General features: G+C 45.3%; 1 protein-coding gene across 1 annotated transcript; it reads right to left on the bottom strand.

The window, feature by feature from the left end:
• Positions 1-4,288: 4,288 nt before the first annotated feature.
• Positions 4,289-19,112, bottom strand: UPK3A (uroplakin 3A). Its single transcript, XM_030553330.1, has 6 exons — positions 19,058-19,112; positions 18,040-18,195; positions 9,743-10,022; positions 8,888-8,970; positions 7,247-7,379; positions 4,289-6,112 (listed from the first exon to the last, which is right to left on the bottom strand). Exons 1-6 carry the CDS (start codon positions 19,110-19,112, stop codon positions 6,010-6,012), a joined length of 810 nt encoding a protein of 269 aa, XP_030409190.1. The 3' UTR covers positions 4,289-6,009.
• Positions 19,113-20,329: the final 1,217 nt, after the last annotated feature.

Below are 20,329 nucleotides of genomic sequence, written 5' to 3' on the forward strand. Positions count from 1 at the left end.
TCTTGTCTTGTACTTGGATTATCCACCCTTTAAGTCAAGGTCCATCTTTTTGTTCTGTGTTTGTACAATCCTAGCACAATGAGGTCCTGGTCCATGACTGGGGCTCCAAGGTGTTACAATAATACAGAAATAGATTATTTCTAGGGCTGTCAAGCAATTAAAAAAATTAATGGCAATTAATCATGCAATTAAAATAATTGTGATTAATTGTGCTATTAATAATAGAATACCATTTATTTAAATTTTTTAGATGTTTTCCACATTTTCAAATGTATTAATTTCAATTACAACACAGAATACAAAGTGTACAGTGCTCACTTTATTTTTATTACAAATATTTGCACTATAAAAAAGAAACAAAAGAAACAGTATTTCAATTCACCTAGTACAAGTACTGTAGTGCAATCTCTTTATCATGCAACTTGAACTTTGACATTGTAAATAAGAATCCGACAGCATTATCTCCTGTAAATATAAGCAAACTTGTTTGTCTTAGCGATTGGCTAAACAAGAAATAGGACTGAGTTGACTTGTAGGCTTAAAGTTTTACATTGTTTTGGGTTTGAGTGCAGTTATGTAACAAAAACTAATTTACATTTGTGTATTGTACTTTCACAATAAAGAGATTGCACTACAGTACTTTTATGAGGTGAACTGAAAAATACTCTCTCTTTTGTTTATCATTTTTACAGTGCAACTATTTGTAATAAAAAATAATATAGAGTGAGCAATGTACACTTTGTATTCTGTGTTGTAATTGAAATCAATATATTTGAAAATGTAGAAAAACATCCAAAAAATTTACAAAATTTCAATTGGTAGTCTATTGTTTAACAGTGTGATTAAAACTGTGATTAATCTTAATTAATTGTTTTGAATTAATCATGTAGATTAACTGCGATTAATTGACAGCCCTTAATATTTCTTCTTCTACTCCTGACTGGATTACAGTATTCACCTTTTATCCCATGTTTAGGGCTCTACCTAATTCGTGGCCGTGAAAAATGCATCACGGACCACGAAATCTGGTCTCCCCCATGAAACTCGTCTTTTGTATACTTTTACCCTATACTTTACAGATTTTATGGGGGAGACCAGCATTTCCCAAACTGGGACCCAACCCAAAAGGGAGCCACAGTGGGAGTTGCAAGGTTATTGGGGGTGGAGTGTCACAGTATGGCCTCCCTTACTGCTGCACTACCTTCAGAGCTGGGTGGCTGGACAGCAGCAGCTGATGGCCAGGTACCAGCTCTGAAAGCAGCACCCCCAACAACAATGCAGAAGTAAGGGTGGCAAGACCATAGCATGCCACCCTTACTTCTGTGCTGCTGCCTGCAGAGCAGGGCGGATGGACAGTGTCGACTGCTGGCCGAGAGCCCAGCTCTGCAGGCAGCAGTGCAGAAATAAGGGTGGAAATATCATACCATGCCATCCTTACTTCTGCACTGCTGCTGGTGGTCGTGCTGCTTTCAGAGCTGGACTCCCAGCCAGCAGCTGCCACTCAACTCTAAAGGCAACGCCGCCACCAGCTGCAGTGCTGAAATAAGGGTGGCAATACTATGACCCCCTACAATAACCTTGCAACCCCCCTACCCCCGCCTGCCCTCCACACACATCCCTTTTTTGGGTCAGGACTACTACAGCTACAACACTCTGAAATTTTAGATTTAAATATCTGATATGTTGAAATTTACTATATTAAAAATCCTGTGATCGTGAATTGACCAAAATGGACTGTGAATTTGGTAGGGCCCCACCCATGTTATATTGCAAAAGGACATGAATCCTTTAACATAGGTCTAAGTTTCTCTACTAATACAGACAATGCTTGTTTACAGTATACCTAAAGAAGCTTGGACATAGTGAGATTCTCTGTGTTAAGTGCTGTTCGTAGTGGTGGTGGTATTATATTGTTAGCCTTTTATTTTAATTGCTGTTATGGAATATTATTATTGCCTAGATTTCTCTACCCTCTCCCTCCCCACAGGCTAAAAAAGATCTAAAAATGAGAGTACCCCAAGTGTTGGTCCAGGGTCTAGATAGACAAGGTGGGAGAGGGATTATCTTGTATTGGACCAGCTTCTGTGGTGAAAGAGACCAGCTTTCGAGCTTACATAGAGCTCTTCTTCATGTGTTGGAAATGTACTTGGAGTGTACTCATAGCCTCATACAAGGTGGAATAGATTGTTTAGAATAAGAAAGGTGGGGAAAAAGCTGGAGGGAGGAGTTAGTGGGTTATAGCTTATTGTAATAAGCCATAAATCCAGTGTCTCTACTCAGTCCATGATTTTTTGTGTCTAACAGTTATGAATTTAAGCTTCCAGGCTCATCTATTGAAAGGATTGTGCAGTTTTTCCTCCTTTTTTCTCTATGATTGGAGAGGCTAACCCTAACCCTCCAGTTTTTCCTCCTTTCTCCCATGACTGGAGAGGTATTAAGCCACTTGACCTTGAATGGCCCTTTGAAATAGGTTGTATGCTGTGTTATTGTAGCCATGTTGGTCCCAGGAATTAGAGGCACAAGGAAATATTGAATTGTATGGTAACTACTTATGCTAAACAATCTGTTCCACCTTGTACTTAGCTGTGACAATGAGCATGTATCCCAGACATGAAGAAGGGCTTGTCTTCATTACTGGGGTAAATCGACCTACGTGAATAACATAGCTGGAATTGATGTAGCTTAGGTCGACTTACCCCAGTGTCTTCACTGCACTGCATCAACAGGAGACACTCTCCAGTCAACGTATCTCAGGCTATGTCTACACTACAGTAGTAAGCCAACCTACGCTGTGCAATTCCAGCTACATGAATAATGTAGCTAGAGTGGACATACCTTAGGTCGAGTTACCACATGGTCTGCACCCCGGGGGGACTTATCTCACTCTTCTCCTCAGGGGTACAATACAGGGATCAACTGGAGAGCGATCTGCAGTCAATTTGGCAGGTCTTTATTAGACCTGCTAAATTGACTGCTGGTGGATCAATCTGAGCATCTATCCCTACTGTAGTGTAGACCTGCCCTTACTCTTCTCGGGGAACTGGAGTACCAGAGATGACTAGAAAGTATTCTGCCATTGATTTAGGGGGCCTTCACTAGATCTGCTATATTGACACCCACTGCATCGATTTCAGCAGCATTGATCTCTCCAGTAGTGAAGACAAGCCCAAAGAGCTCTGTGTAAGCTTGAAAGCTTGTCTCTCTCACCAACAGAAGTTGGTCCAATAGAAGATATTACCTCACCCACCTTTTCTCTCCCACCTTTAAAGTGACAGTTGAGGTGTTTTATTACTTCTTCAGTTCTTTGATTAGGGAGAAAGTCACCTCAGCCCTTTGGGTGCAATAATAGGCAAGCTAATGCTACACTATCTCCTGGATCTCTTTCATAGGTCTCTCTAGTTCAGAGGTGGGCAAACTTTTTGGCCTAAAGGCCACATCTGGGTATGGAAATTGTATGGTGGGCCATGAATGCTCACGAAATTGGGGGTTGAGGTGTGGGAGGGAATGACAGCTATGACTGGGCTTGCGGGCTCTGGGGTGGGGCCAGAAATGAGTTCAGGGTGTGGGAGTGGGCTCTAGGCTGGGGCAGGGGTGCAGATGGGTGAGTGAGGGCTCCAGCTTGAGGTGCAGGCCCTGCAGTGCAGCAGGGTGGGACTGAGAGGTTTGGAGTTCAGGAGGTGGATCAGGGCTGGAATAGGGGGTTGGGGCACTGGAGGGGTCAGGGTGCAGGCTCTGGGCAGCACTTATCTCAAGCAGCTCCTGGAAGCAGCAGCATGTCCTCCCTCCAGCTCCTATGTGGAGGCATGGCTAGGCAGCTCTGCGCACTGCCAGTGGGAGCTGCAGGGGCAGCACTTTGGACAGAGGCAGTGTGCAGAGCCCCCTGGCTGCCCCTATGTATAGGAGCCATATAGGGTGACCAGATGTCCTGATTTTATAGGGACAGTCCCAATTTTGGGGTCTTTTTCTCATATAGGCTCCTATTACCCCCCCATCTCCATCTTTCATGTTTGCTGTCTGGTCACCCTGGAGCCAAAGGAGGGACATGCTGCTGCTTCTGGGACCTACGTGGAGCCATGGCACATGTGGAGTGGGGCAAGCCCCAGATCCCGCTCCCCAGCAGGAGCTCAAGGGTCCAATTAAAATGGCTGGAAGGCCAGATGTGCCCCCCAACCCATAGTTTGCCCACCCCTGCTCTAATTGCAGTAGACCACATCCATCTTTAACTGGATTATTCTATCCTACAGACAAGAATTACGCACATAGTAACCAGTAGGATGTCTGGGAAGAAACATTTTATTATGGTGAAGTTTTACATTAAAAGAATGCCCTTTGTACACTTTTCTAAAGGAGTTTAAACAGTTAAAAGCCAGGAAAAAGCTGCTGTTTTCTTTCAGTATGTGTTAATGAAGATTAACAAAGACTTGAGTAACTGTGCCAGTGATGTGTTTATTAGCCACCCATTTTACTGGTGGCTGCATAAAAGACTGATATTTGCTAAACTGAGACAGGCTTAAACTGACTTCAGCACTAGTGTATGACAAATGTATTATGTTAGTGACAACTATGTACATGTTAAGAATACTTAGTTGGGTACAGCAGGAGTTGCTCATATACACAGTTTATGAGAAGGCTTCAAGCTGGACCCATTCAGTGCAACTTGGGAAGGCTAGGGAGAGGAGAAACTCAGTGTTAGTATAATTTTTCCACTTATACTGGTCAGTGGGACAGAATGGTAGTGAAGGAAAGAAATACATGACAAGTTCACTTCCAGCAGTACAAGTTGAGGATGCACTGTTTGAACATTTCATGTTACCATAGTAGGATTAGCAGCTGATGGAACCAGCCAATCCTCACCCCCCTCCACTGTCATGGTGTATGAAGTGTCAAAGATATCCCTGCTCTAAATAGTAGAGACTAGACATTCTATCACCCAGTTTTCATTAAAAGTGACTGTTTCTCAGGCAATGTAACTTCCAGCCAATATTTTAGTTGAAAACACTAGCCTTATATAGAGATAGAAGCTCTCTGAATATTTACAGCCCAGATTTTCTAGGGAGCTGGACACTAACAACTTCCATAAGAAGTAGGGTTGCCTAGTTCTAAGAGAGATGCTTTAGTGTTGCATACCAATACTAGTCCAGAAGTATTTAGAACTAGAGACCTGAAGTCTGGTCTCTGCAGGGAAGTTACATATTTTTAAACAATGAGGTGTGGGGGCTGTGCAGAACTGTGAAAGTTGCTGATGCCACAGGCATCCATATCCCTCATTTGTAGTTTCTAACAGTTGGTTAGTTTGCCTCTACCCTTCTTTCAATGAAAGTTTGGTACTAAGTTTGTTCTTCCTAAGGCGCTAACTGAAGAGCTAGCTGCTATCAAGCCTTGATTAGGCTGCATGCACTGTTAAGTACTGTTCTCCATATGAAGCCTCTCTTTACCTACATCACATTCTCAATTATATAAAAAGAAGCTAAAATAAAAGTCAAAGGTTGAGCTCAGCTTTAGAACCTATTTAGCTTCTAACCTATAAACAAGGATAATTATGTACTAAACCCTAGCCCAGGCTAGCAAACTTGAAAGTTTTCAGTATGTTACTCTAGCCCACACTAATACACTTGGTCATTTTCTCTCTCCTCCCACTAAACCAGGCAGTCACTGACTATGAACTGCTCTCTAGAATCAGAACTCTCTACCACGCCTCAGTTTTGGAAATATGCAGCCGCACATGAGTTAACTGAAGGATAGAAGTACCATGAGCCCAATGACAAGATTACTTGCTGCCACAACTTGTAGCAGCAACCTAATGAAGATAGTGTGCTGCTCTGTAGGAGTTGATGGAACATGATATGTATAGAACACCTGTGCCATTCAGCTTCACTTACTGAACTTGAGTATCTAATCAATGTGACCTATTCAAAGTTCAGTAGGAAAGGGCAATTCTTTAATATCAGTACATTTGTAGCCGTTCAGTTGAAGTTCAGCCAGGGTGTGGACTCTTCTTTCTCTCAGGGCTCACTGGTTCACTCCCTCAGAGCTATCCTGAGATCTTGGTACAGCCTGCTGGGTAGTCTGAGACGCATGTGTGGTCTCTGTGGATGTCTCTCCTGATGCCCTGCTTGAAGAGAAAGAGCTTTTAATTCTGATGGGGGTTTCTTAAGCTATAGGCCAGTCATACGACTCATTTGGAAAAATTAAAGCGTCACTTATCACCAAGCTTGATAAAAACCTGCCCATCTTTAGATGCTTGTTTGCTCTTCTGTTATTGCATCTAGGACTTAATCCTATACTGTTTACTCCAAAAGTCAGGCAGGATTCATGGCATGCAAGACAAGGCCTTTAAGCTTTAAGGCAACAGTTCTAAGAAAGATTCCCCTCCCACCCTATTAGACAAACAGGGAGTGTCAAGGTTTTTATGCTACCCCTATGTAAGTTAGGGGAATGAACTCTAAGTAACTTTAAGCCTCACAGGGCCTAAGTTTGATCCTTGATTACTTGGTTTCTCCCCCCCCCCCCCATAAGTCAAGAGGCTAGTCACAGAAGCTGAGTCTGACAGGAATCTACTCAAATTGTTATTCATTGCAGTGACAGTTGTCATTATCAGAGTGGTGGCCATGTTAGTCTGGATCTGTAAAAGCAGAGTCCTGTGGCACCTTATATAGACTAACAGACGTATTGGAGCATGAGCTTTCGTGGGTGAATACCCACTTCGTTGGATGCATGGGTTGTCATTAGCATCTCTTGGGATCCAAGAAGATCCAATGCCCAAGTAACCATCCCTACCAGGTGCAGCATTTGGTCTATATTCCAGGTCAGTAAGTGAACTCCCCAGCCTCCCTTTAGAACCTTGTACCCAGTTCAAGAGACTGGAAGTTATTCCCATTTTCTCATAGCAAGACCACATTCAGACTGTAAGCAAGTGCAACTCCATGACTTACTGCGCTGCACACATTTAAGTCAGGTGAACACTAAGGCCAAGGTTCTAGTTTAAAAGTGATTTTAAGTGTAGGAGTTTCTTGGTCTGTTGTCATGACCCTCCCTCTCAGGGGAAGATGCTGCTTTTAGGTGTGGACCAGAAGGTTGAGACACCTGTGTTCTTGATTTTAGTCTCCAACACCACTTGTTTATTGAGAAGCTAGAATTCCCAGCTTGAGACAGTCATAGTGAGGGGTCAAGACCAATCATTTGATGGGTTAGACACTTGGTGGTAGTTAGTTCTGTTCTCACACTGTGAAGCTTAATGGTAACTTACATGACAAAGAAGAATATGGAGGCAAGAAATCCAACAACTAGAAGGAATATAAGCGTGCTTAAGATGGATGTGATGACAATCATTCCTCCACTCCTTCGCCCAGGCCAGGTATCAATTGTTGAAGTCTGTTTTACTAGAAGAGGTGGGATGAAGAGAAAAGTATTACTGTACATATTCAGAGGTTCCAGAAAGAGTTACGATAGACAGCATAAACTAGGGAAGTTAATGGCTCAAGCCTTCCCCACCCCACAGTATCTGGTGTTACTTTTGAAGTCTATATACCGCTTGCCTTGGCATTTCAACATCCTTCATTTGAAATCTTGAAGTCCTTTACAGAATTAGTTTAAGCCTCAAAAATCCTCTATAATATAGGGAAATATACCCACTTTAAATAGATAAATCACCTGATCTATGTGACATGGCCACAAAAAAAAAGCTAATGCGGTCTTGGGATGCATCAGGTGAGGTATTTCCAGTAGAGATAAGGAGGTGTTAGTACCATTATACAAGGCACTAGTGAGACCTTATCTGGAATACCGTGTGCAGTTCTGGTCTCATGTTTAAAAAGGATGAATTCAATCTTGAACAAGTACAGAGAAGGGCTACTAGGATGATCCGAGTAATGGAAAACCTGTCTTATGAAAGGAGATTCAAAGAGCTTGGTTTGTTTAGCCTAACCAAAAGAAGACCGAGAGGAGATATGCTTGCACTCTATAAATATATCAGAGGGATAAATACCAGTGAGGGAGAGGAATTATTTAAGTTCAGTACCAATGTGGACACAAGAACAAATGGATATAAACTGGCCATCAGGAAGTTTAGACTTGAAATTAGACGAAGGTTTCTAACCATCAGAGGAGTGAAGTTATGGGGGCAAAAAGACACTTGGCTTCAAGACTGTGCTTGATAAGTTTGAGGGGATGGTGTAATGGATACCAATTAATTGCCAAAATTAGGTTGTTTGACTATTAGCAGTAAACATGCCCAATGGCCTGTGATCTGAGTTACTACAGAGTATTCTTTCCTGGGTGTCTGGCTGGTGAGTCTTGCCTACATGCTCAGGGTTTAGCTGATCACCATATTTGGGGTCAGGAAGGAATTTTCCTCCAGGCAAGACTGGCAGAGGCCCTGGGGGTTTTTCACCTTCCTCTGCAGCGTGGGGCACTGGTCACTTGCGGGAAAATTCTCTGCACCTTGAAGTCTTTAAACCATGATTTGAGGACTTCATTGGCTCAGACATTGATTCGATACAGGAGTGGATGGGTGAGATTCTGTGGCCTGCATTATGCAAGAGGTCAGACTCGATGATCATAATGGTCCCTTCTGATCTTAAAGTCTATGATTCTATCTAGTGACTGCAGCAGAGGCAGAAATAGAATCCAGACCTAAGCTCAAACCACTGCACACACAAAAAATCCATCTGTCACGTTTGATCTTTTTGTCCTGAGGGCATCAGGGGAGGAGTAGTATTCCAGAGTTACCTCCACCGCTTAGCTTTAATGATACATAAAGCTTTTTGGGTCAGAAAGGACTGGAATTTGTTTCTTTAGCCAGCATCTTGGCAGGAAGTGACTAAATGTCCTAAAGCATATTTATTTCTTTCCCAAGAGGGACCAGTTGACCTTGGTTTTTGGTACTTACCCCTACGAGTTTTCATTGGATCAGACCAGAGCGTTTGGTCTTTCACAACACCTGCAACCAGATCTACTAGAAGGTACTTAAACCTGGAAGCAGAGACAGGCAGGTTAATCATTCTAGCGGAGGCTTTGACAATCTGGCATATAAACCAATCCAACAGCTGCCAAAAAATGAAGACTAGGTAACATCTTGTCTTAGAGAGATACATATAAAAGGGGTGGCTAGCTATTCCAGAGGTTTCAGAGGGGAACAGAGGAGTTAGTACAAAATCCTCTCCCACCTGTCACATTAGATTTTTCAGTTTGTTCTTGAGTGTGCTTGTTAACTGTGCCAGTTGACAACAACCTTCCAACAGTAGTGTCCCCTAGTTAAATTCAGTATGACCTACAGTAAATGTCTGGGATGGTGCCCAAAGATTGAGTCCTGCAGGGCTCCCTTGCTACAGGAAAGCATGGGAGAGACAGTCAAATGACCAGCTGGTGGATTATACTTGAGCAGATGAATAAGAGCTCTGCAGGCACTGAGTCAGACATTTCAATGGCTTCTACAAGATCCAGTTAAGACAAGTTTTAAAAATCTCACTAACTTTAAGATAGCCATTTAATTGGGTTTCAGCCCAACTGACATACACTACCACTGAAGGACTTAAGATGCATGGGTGGGGCAGTGAAGGTTATCTTGGCGTTTGGCTCTACTCAGAGCCACCCTTAATGGAGCATTGAGGGCTCTGTTCTTGCTGTTGAAAGGAACAGTTTCACTATGTTCAATTAGTGCAGCTTGCAAGTAAGTTTTATACTAAGTTAACCTTCATGCCAACTGCAAGGACACCCCTGTCCAAAAGAGAATTGTGAGCTATACCTGTATGTTGTATCCTCAGCAAGAGGTGGGTTACAGGCACCAGGGAAGTTTGGGTCATATAAACAAGTCACATCATCTCCCACTCTGAAGAGGTATTGTTTCAAGACATCTGAAACTTTTTTCACATTTACAACATCAGCCAGCAGAGGGGGTGATACACAATTGGGCACATTAAACAATGCAGCCCTGTAAGGTCCAAGTTGTCCTCCGTTGGTGTCTTGGAAAGTGGTGTTGAGAGGTTTGCTGCTGTTGTCAGTCACAGCTGAGCTTACAGTGCTTGCTGCAAGAGAGATTGGATACTTCAGTATAATGTTCGTTACGAGCCCTTCCCATCCACCCACCAACATTGAACCCTCAGCTTTGTCAAAAGGAGTACCCACATAAACCCACTATGTTCAATTTTAACTTTTAGGGGCCCAACAGACCCTTTCCTTTGCCCCATCCCCCAACTACATCACAACCAATAGCCACAGCAGAGGCCAGAAGAGGTATAGACCCAAGACCAGCACTGGTGGTAGTAGGGGAGCACTTTCTGTAGCACCTGTTCTGTCCTGCCAAGCCATGAATCACTTTACTCTTAGAGGCCTCGTTTGCCTCCATCACAAGGCATGTAACTAGTACCTGTGCTCTTATCTCCCCTATGCCTGTAGCTGTCTGACAAGACAGCCTGGGGAAAGGAGTGCCTCTATGGGCTGCTCCCATTCAGAGTGGAGTAAGTTGTCAGGCTGTATTGCCCCCAAACAGCCTGAAAAGGGACATCAGCGGAAAGCTGAGGGAGCTTGGGAGGCTGGTTAATTAAACCAGGTCCTCCCTCAAGTGACAGGCCAACAGTGGATCCTGTAGGCTTCCTTCCCAGTGGGTGTTTGGGTCTGTTTGGCTACCCCACCCCTCTCTACTCCACTTCTGGGTGGGATGGGTGAATCCTTTGCTCCGAGAGGTCTCTAGGTATTCTCACTCACACACAAAGACAGGCTCCGTATGTCCTTCCTAGCATTAGATCAAGAGATGGAGGAGGCCCACAGAGGGACAGCTATCAACACTACTGTGATCAGGAAGGAGCTTGTGGGGGAGGGGTGGGGACCAGCCCAGCAAGCTCTGCCACCACCCACAAACACTCTTGTACTTGAGCCTCTGCCACTTTTAGTGGGTACAAATGCTCTCATTCCTGCCTCTGTAGGTGTCCCCCACCACAAGAACTGAGCAGCAGCCTCTCAGCCCCTTCGGATAGCTCAGTATGCGAGGATGGAACAGAATCCCTCCCCACCCTAGGGCCTTCTCCTTACCAGTCAGTCAATCTTTGGGAATCCCCCCGCCTCATCCTCTCCCCTCATAGTGCTGAGGCTCTGACACAGAATGGAACCACTCCTCTTCCCAGGTCATGCAGCTCCTCTTTGTAACTAGCCCCACCCCACCCCCACCAGTGAATGTACCAAGGAGCAGGGGCAGGACTTATCCCTGCAGGAAGGAGAGGGAGCTGAACCAAACCCACCCCCACCCAAATATTGTAAGGCAAAAGTCTGGCCTTTATTCACCCCTGCCCTCTCCTGCCCACCAGGGAGAGTCAGTACTGACAGTGCAGCCACACTAAGGCCCAGCTTTAAGTATTTGATATGTGGTAATGCATTTAAATTTGCCAACCCAGTCCCCACCCCACAAGTCACTATGAAGTAACAGTATGGTAGTTCATGGGAAAGTTTCATCTACCCCATAATGTAATCCCAGAAAAAAAAAATCTGTCAGACATTAGTAACAACGTGGCACTGATCAAGTTAGCCTAAAGCCTCACACCTAGTGGTGTTACTGTCTCAAACATTCAGTAGAGGATCTCTGCACATTATAGAGGCAGAGCTTGTTCCTTTGATAGCAGGTATTAAGCCAAGTACTCCCAGGCTAGATAATATACACAAGGTCCTGAGGAAGTTAAATCCATGTCAGTAATGCCTCCCCTCACCCTGTGGGGTATCTTAGCATGATGAAACATGTTACTTTCTAAGGTAGATACAAACTTTAAAGAAATTGTCCCAGTTCAAACAATAGTCAGGGAATGCTTCCTCATTTCAATGGGTTACTGCAATTCCTCCGAGCACAAGTTCTTCCTTTGTAGCTGTGCATGTGTTTTATTTATGGAGTGCATGCTATGGAATTTACTGTATGTAGAACGGATAGAGTAGTTTGAGAGGAGTTTTATAACAGATGTCTCAAAATATTCCACCTTGAATGCTAAGCCAGACATCAGGAAAGTCTTGATAAAAACTTCTACAGATAATGGCTCCAGGAAGTGCCCTTAGTACTAAAACACAGCTGTTTCACATAGTGCATGTCTTCACTAGCCCTGTCAAAGCACTGCCGCGGCATCGCTTTAATGTGACAGTGTGGTTGCGGCATAGCGCTGGGAGAGAGGGCAGCGCTATTAAAAAAAACCCAGAACACAAACACACAGACACACCCACACAACCCTCCACAAGGGGAATAGCTACCAGCACCGGGAGCACAGCGCTCGTGCACTGTCTACACTGGCACTTTACAGTGCTGAAACTTTATCACTCAGGGATGTGGAAAAAAAAAAACAACACACCACCCCCCCCGAGCACTGCAAGTTTCAGCACTGTAAAGTGCCAGTGTAGACAAGCCCCAAGACATCCCATGATACCAGCACATTCACAGGTACTCAGGACAGTTGAGTCTTTTGCAGGAGTTACCCTAAATAAATATTCAGTCAGAGTTGAGGTCCTTTCGTACTAAGGAAGCATCTCCACATCCATCCTTCCAGAAGTGAAATAAGCCATAAGAACTAGGGATGTGCCTGTCAGCTAACAATTTCCTATGCTATTAGTTTGTTACCGCCAGACTTACACAAGGTCTCATTTCCTGTCTGACTTGAGGAGAGAAAGAATCTTGTGGCAACTAAGTTGTTACATGGCTTACTTGAGCCTATTATTTGAACCCAAAACACACTTTTTGAAAGCTCATCCTTCTTTGCCTAGACTCGAGCCTCCTGATATTAGTTTGGCTCTGCTGAAGTCCACATAGCACTCAAGTGTTGCTAAATTGACTGCCCATACAGTTTGCATCCTTTAACAGCAAAGCTGGAAGAAGCAGGAATCTAAGCTTCCTTTTTACTATCCTCACCAGGAAGTCGCCTCATCTTTTTCTTCATTAGAAAGTGTACTCATGTTTGAGCATTCCAGTTAACTCACCTGATGCTAAGTTGATCAGAATCCTCAAGGATCAGTCATGTGCAACATTAGAACAGTTAGAGCACCCATGACTAGCTGACAATAGTCAACATGCTTGGTTCTTGTCTATGCGGACCAGTCAGCCATAGTCAATATAACGTCAGCCAACTTCATTGTGATCATGCTGAGGTGCTAGGTCTAAAAGTTTTTGTTAAGATCAGTCCTAGCAGAGAACAGGGAACAGACCATCAACTTGTATCGATCAGCAAGGCTCTGTTAAAGCTAGTAGAGATGTACCATTTTACATCCTCTTAGGATCTGGCTTTTATTCTATATGTACTTTCAGGGCCGTCCTTAGGCATAGGCAGAATAGGCAGCGGCGTAGGGCCTCATTCTCCCTGGGGGCATCACGCTGCAGGCAGCCCAGACAGTGTAGAAGCAGGGCTGCTGGGTCCTAGAGAGAGCCCAATGCAGCACAGTCTGAGGAATGGGATTGACTGCTGGGGTCTCTGGGAAGGGGCAGGGGGTGGGGGTTGGGAAAGGAGCTCACCTGTGAGTGTGACTCTTTCCCCCCGGCTGAGGTGAGGTGAGGCGAGGCAGGCTCTGTGGCTCTGGAACCAGTATCCTTTGTTGCCCCCATAACATCCATTCTTCTCCCCCCTGCCCCATGGAGCACCCCCTCCTTTCTCCCTCCTCCCCAGGAGCACCCCTCTCTCTCTCCTCCCTCCCCTCCGTCAGGGCTGGGTTGGGTGAGGTGCTGCAGGGGAGGGGAGAGGAGGCAGCTGGCTGCTTGCTGAGGAATGAAAGTGAAAGTAACTCACTTCCTGGGCAGCGAGCCAGGATTGGAATGTCACACAGGGCTTGGCTGGGGTTAGCCAGATGTGTGAAAAATCAGGACTTGGGGTGGGGTGAGCAGATATCCCTATTTTATAGGGACAGTCCCAATTTTGGGGTCTTTTTCTTATATAGGCTCCTTTTACCTCCTCTCCCCCACTGCGTGTCCTGATTTTTCACACTTGCTGTCTGGTCACTCTAGGTGGAGGTAATTGGTGCCTATATAAGATAAAGCCCCAAATATCAGGACTCGCCCTATAAAGTCAGGACATCTGGATCTGGCCACCCTAGCTGGGAAGAGCCTCTCCCCGGGCTGGCAGCTGCCAGCGATCCATCTCATCCGGGGGGAGCTGCACAGGGCAAGATGAGCTGCTGTGGCTCCATGGGTGACCTGTCTGAGATCAGATGCTGTGCTAACTTCACCATGGTCCGTAAGGCTGGTGGTGGTGCCCATTGGCGTGTGATTGCACCTGAGGGTTTGCTGCTTCTGTTGCCACTCTGCACCTCAAGAGGTGGATTTTGGGGTCTATTGCAGCTGTTGGACCAGCAGGCTGGGGGGTGAGCCAAGCATGAAAGCAGTACTGTGTTGCCATTTAGATTGTCATTTAACAACTTTGTTTGCCAAAAATTCTTGCTAACAATCCTGAAACCAATTTCAATATTTTTTTTTAAAATCAATATCTTAGCCAAAAACAGAAAATTAAGTTGTTGACAATTATTAATGACAGGTTTGGTTAAAGGCAGGGAGTGGGCCAGTTTTCATCAGAGAAATAAAAAATGTTGACTGACTTTCATATAGCCTGTTACTCCTGATAAGAACCCTCCAACAACTGTAATATGCTCATCTTCTTACTAGTGTATAAAGCAGGGGTCGGCAACCTACGGCACACCTGTCAAAGGTGGCAAGTGAGCTGATTTTTGATGGTATGCAGCAGCAGGCTGAGTGGCTCAGCCCATCTCTGCTCTGGGGTTCCGGCTGCTGCCCTATTGCCAGCTGGGATACCAGCCATCGGCCCCATTCAGCACCTGCTGCTGGCCTGGGGACCCTCAAGGAACCCCAGGCTGGCAGTGGACTGAGCAGGCCAGCTGAACCACTCAACCTGCTGTCAGCCTGGGATTCCATTCACTCAGCCGTCAGTGGCCTGGTGGCGGGCTGAGCAGGGCCGATGGGGGGTTGAGTGGCTCAGTCTGCTGCCAGTCTGGGGTGCCAGCAGCACTCAGTCTACTGCTACTCCAGGGTTCCGGCTGCCGGCCCCTTGCCAGTCAGGAGCTCAGCCGCCAGCCCCACTCTGCCTCCTGCCAGCCTGGGTGAGCAGAATCCCAGGTTGGTAGCAGGCTGAGGGGGGGTTGGCGGCCGGGATCCTGGCTGGCAGGAGTTGGTGGTCAGAACCCCAGACCAGCAGCGGGCTGAGCAGGGCCTGGGATCCTTGTCTAGGGTTCCAGCCACCAGCCCGCTGCCAGTTTGGGGTTTCATTTACACAGCTGGCAGTGGCCTGAGCAGGACCGGTGGCCAAGACCTCAGATAATAACAATAGTTTATTTATATAATATAGACATAGAGAGAAACCTTCTTGTGACTAACTGGGAATGTTCTTGATGTTTCCTCTGAATACTGTGTTGGTGCCTCAGTGTCCCCTATGCAGTTCTTAAGTATCTAGGTGGTGGGATAAGGGCATGTGATTGCTGAAGAGCAAAGGGACAGTGCACCTAAATGCCTGGCACTCTGTCTCCTAGCAACTGATGGCCTGGGCCCCTTCTCTGCAAAGGTGCCAGCTGAAGGTGTTGGAGACAAAGGGATCAGGTGACCTCCTGGCCCGGGAAAGGGGCTGAGGAGAGAGGAGGGGCTGGGAGGGGTTGTTAGTCTGGAGCTGGCTGGGGTCGAGGAGTGAAGTGCAGACGTGGGGGGTCTGGTTCACTGCCCCCCAGAATGGATCTGGCTGAGGGGTCTGGTTTGCTGTATCTACAAGCTCTGTTTTAGACCTGTTCCTGTCATCGAATAAACCTCTGTTTTACTGGCTGGCTAAGAGTCACATCTGGCTGCAAAGTGGGGGTGCAGGACCCAGTGGCTTCCCCACGACCCCACTGAGGCGGGCTCGCTGTGGGAAGCGCACGGAGGGGCAGAGGATGCTGAATGCTCCAAGGAGAGACCCAGGAGGTGAAGACGTGTGAGCTTCTTGCCCTGAAGAAGTCTGCTCCAAGGGACAGGAGGCTCCCCAAAGTCCTGACTGGCTTTGTGGGGAGCAGTTCCAGAGCATCGCCCGGTGACTCCGTGACACTTCTACAAACATTAAAAACTAATTACTGGCACGAGAAACCTTAAATTACAGTGAACTTGGCACACCACTTCTGAAAGGTTGCCCACCCCTGGTATAAAGTGACTATATGTTGTACTAAGATTCTCCTGCTTTTTTTTTTCCCTGTGAGTCAGTATAACTTTTGCCAGCCCAGAAGTTGGGCAGCCAATGTTTTACGTTTTCACAATGTTTTCTCTAACTTTCATGAAGTAAATAGATAGTTAATATGAGTTTAAAAGGCCAGGGACACTTCTTTGTGAAGAATCTGTACAGCAGATCATTCCCATAGACGATCCAGAAAATAAATTTGAGGTTGAATTTTTTAATGTTGTGATGGATAAAGCAGTATCTGCTGTTGATGAAAGGTTTAATACCTTGCAAGTACACCATGAACAGTTTGGATTTTTGTATGACATAACTAAATTCAATGAAATAGGAAAACAAGAGCAACTAATGACAAAGTGCAAGAACCTAGAGAGCCTCCTGAAGCACGGTGATAGTTTTGATTTAAATGGACTTGAACTGTATGAAGAATTGAGTACACTGTCATCAATGTTGCCACATGCAAAATCGGTGATGGACATTGTACAGTTTATTCATACCTGCAAACTTGTTGACATATCTTAATGTGTATATTGCCACTCGTATTCTACTGACAATTCCTGTAACAGTAGCATCAGGAGAACTGAGGTCATGTCTACATCTAAAATTTTGCAGCGCTGGTTGTTACAGCTGTATTAGTACAGCTGTATAGGGCCAGCGCTGCAGAGTGGCCACACTTACAGCAACCAGCGCTGCAAGTGGTGTTAGATGTGGCCACACTGCAGCGCTGTTGGGCGGCTTCAAGGGGGGTTCCGGGAACGCGAGAGCAAACCGCGGCGAAGCTGGTCTCCTTTCCCGGTTTGCTCTCTCGTTCCCCGAATCGCCGAGCAAGCGGTTCTCCTTCCCTGCGGTTTGCAGGGTGGCTCCGGGAACGAGAGAGCAAACCGCGGCAAAGCTGGTCTCCTTTCCCGGTTTGCTCTCTCGTTCCCCGAACCGCCGAGCAAGCGGTTCTCCTTACCTGCTTGCTCGGGGTTCCGGGAACGAGAGAGCAAACCGGGAAAGGAGATCAGCTTGATTACCAGAGGCTTCCTCCTTCCACGGAGGTCAAGAAAAGCGCTGGTAAGTGTTTACATTGGATTACCAGCGCTGGATCACCAGCGCTGGATCCTCTACACCCGAGACAAAACGGGAGTACGGCCAGCGCTGCAAACAGGGAGTTGCAGTGCTGGTGATGCCCTGCAGATGTGTACACCTTCAAAGTTGCAGCGCTGTAACTCCCTCACCAGCGCTGCAACTTTCTGATGTAGACAAGCCCTCAGTTTCTCAAAACTAAAGCTCATTAAAAACTATCTCCGCTCTACCATGAGTCAGGAACGCTTAATTGGTCTTGCTATTCTTGCAATCGAACAAGATACGACTTTGTCTTTGTCATACGATGACATTATTACTGATTTTGCAGCCAAAAAAGCCAGAAAGATTGCTTTTAATTAAAAACAAATCTTTGTTTCAATACCTTTTCATATAAATTTCCAATAAAATTTTGATAAATTAAAAAAATATTTGCATCATTCTGTCATATCAGAATTTTTTCTATAGTGCTGCTTCTTTAGTGCTAGTCCATCAGCATTACAGTGTGCTTCATTAAGTTAAACTGGTTTTAATAACATGAATGTGGCAAGTTCTCCAATACTGTAAGCTTATCTTTGTGTTGCTAAGAGCAGATCAGGCACAGGGGCACCAGTTTAATAATCTCGCCTAGGGCACCATAAATCCTAAGGCTGGCCCTGTGTACTTTGCCCTTGTTCTCTTTGCCCTGGCTTCCAATTACATGTGGACACTTGTCTCTCACACACACTGTCAGCAGAGGTGGAGGCCATGGAGCTTTACAGAATTACATTACGTAGCTTCAAAGAGGGTGAGGGAGAGAAAGGAAATCAAGCCAGATACTTACCAGAGTCAGCCATTGCATACAAGTAGACCACATAGGAGCTACCTGGAGACCGTGAATCATCAAACACACAGAAAGGTTTCTCTAGAACAATTGTAGTAAGGGTAGGATTGTTTGTAGCAAGTTTGGGGTTTGCAATCTGAGGCCTCAAATTCTGAGCTAGAAGAGACAGGGAATAGAAAAGTGTAATATTTAATCAGTTGCCCCCTCAGATATAGCCACAATGTTTAAATAATAAGACAAATTTCAAATGAAAGGTGGGTTTGGACCCTGTACTAGGAATACTTCTGAGCCATGCTCCATCCATCTCACACCCCACCCTCTTTTCTGGAAAGTGAGCAAAGCCACAAGCAATACGGTCACTTCTTGCAACCTCTGGGTACAGTTAGTGCTAGCAAGGAACTCAGGGGCAGATCTATTATAGCCTCCCAAGTGGACTAGAGATCAATTTCAACAAGTCCTGAGTAGAGGGACAGAGGAGGGTGTGTTAATTCTCTAGGTCTCCTGAACTAGAAGGAGGAGGAAAAAAAAAAAAAAAAGCAGTTTGTGAATAGAGCAATGCTGAAAATATGGTCTTAAAAAAGGTGGGGTGGGAGAGCATGAGCACATGCAAGTAGGGATTAGTACTAGACTCCCACACCTCACCCCATCTCCAAGTCTGTCAGGGCAGTATAAGCAACAACCCCTGCAAAAAGCTTTATGCCCAAGAGTCTGGTGACACTTCTCAGCCCCACCCCTCAGTTTCCCTACTTCAAACACCAGACCAACTCAGAACAAAGACAAGACTCAGTTTGCTTGGGACCACTTTATCCCCTGAAGCTAAGCCATTTAAATACAGATTTACAATCCCTAGTCATCCCCACTCTGCCCCCAAAACTCAGTGGGTACGGGGAAGATACCTAAAGCCTTTAAATTAAGAAAGGAAAAATAAAAATAGTTCATTGTTTAGGATTGCAGACTAGAAACTGAGAAGGACTTGAATCTCAGTGGGAGAGATCACAGGCGGATAGATACCACTTACCCACACACAGCTGCCCCAGCCAGCAAAGACCTAGCAGAACCCAATAGCCCTGCATGCTCAGGCACTATAGAAAATCCCCCACAAAAACTATACTAGAGAATAGCTGTTGACCAAAATCACTGCAAGAGCTTGCTGCTTTGTATCCTCTGTGCTTGAACTGAACACACCTGAATCTCCTCACCTGCCAATAAGTAATCTGCTGTGTTGTGCCCTAACTAACCGCACAGCCTCTCCCTCCAGCCAATCAGCAGCTGTCTTTGCACTCCCTTTCTCAGCCTATTTGCATGCCTTCTTCCCCACAGCACACACAGGTGTATCCAGGCTTCAGGTGAAGCAGGGGATAGAGTCCCTGTCCCTGCCCAACACCATCTCACAAGGCTTGGAGAGAGGCACAGTCCATCTCCCACAGGTGCAGCAGCAATGTGTTTTCATCATCCCTTTAAATGGCTTTGGTCCTGCCCCACTGTTTCCCTTTCACACCTGCTGGGAAAGGGGGCTGAGATCATTTATATGAGGGTGTGGGTTAGTGGTAAGCCTAAGCAAAAGCCCAAATAGGAGTGGGCAGGGACTGACTATTTGAATCCTGATTCTGATCTAATTTTTGAAATGGTCCCCTGTCTTAAGCCAAATTCTGAATTTATCCAGCCATGAATTTAGGGATCAAAACTGAGCTCTGAATTTTTCTTCTTGAGATTATATTGTATAAAAACACAATGGATCTGATTCCTGTTATACCAATGTGAATCAGAGGTAAATTCACTGAAGTCAATGGAATTGCACCAATGGCAAACCTGTGTGAGAGAATTGGACCTGTTTTATTGAATTATTGAAGTGGGAAGATCCTGTGCCTTCCTCATTATGTACTGCTGTCATTGATGATATAGCGGGTTCCAGCTCTGATCATGGAGCTGATAATCCCATACTTTAAAATACACAAAACAAAGCAAAAGAATCATCCCAGTTCCCTAAAAAAATGTACAGCATAAGTGGGCCAAATTATTCTTGAACCAATTGCAGTTACTACAGATTTATACCACTATCTTTATGATCCAACTTTATCTCCTTAACAGTACTTTTTTAGGATAAACCAATTGTCCCTGAAAACTCTGTGAAATTGTAATCAAATGGTTATAATGTAGCTTCCTCCTCCTATGTGTCTCATTCTGTATCACATTTTATACATCAGTTTAAATGTATTAGGTTTGAATTTCCTCTCACACCACTGTTACAAGGGTACAATGTAATTCCACTGACTACAGGGAGTTATTCCTA

The sequence above is a fragment of the Gopherus evgoodei genome, chromosome 1 (assembly GCF_007399415.2).
Source record: "Gopherus evgoodei ecotype Sinaloan lineage chromosome 1, rGopEvg1_v1.p, whole genome shotgun sequence".
In the NCBI taxonomy this organism is placed as follows: domain Eukaryota; kingdom Metazoa; phylum Chordata; order Testudines; family Testudinidae; genus Gopherus; species Gopherus evgoodei.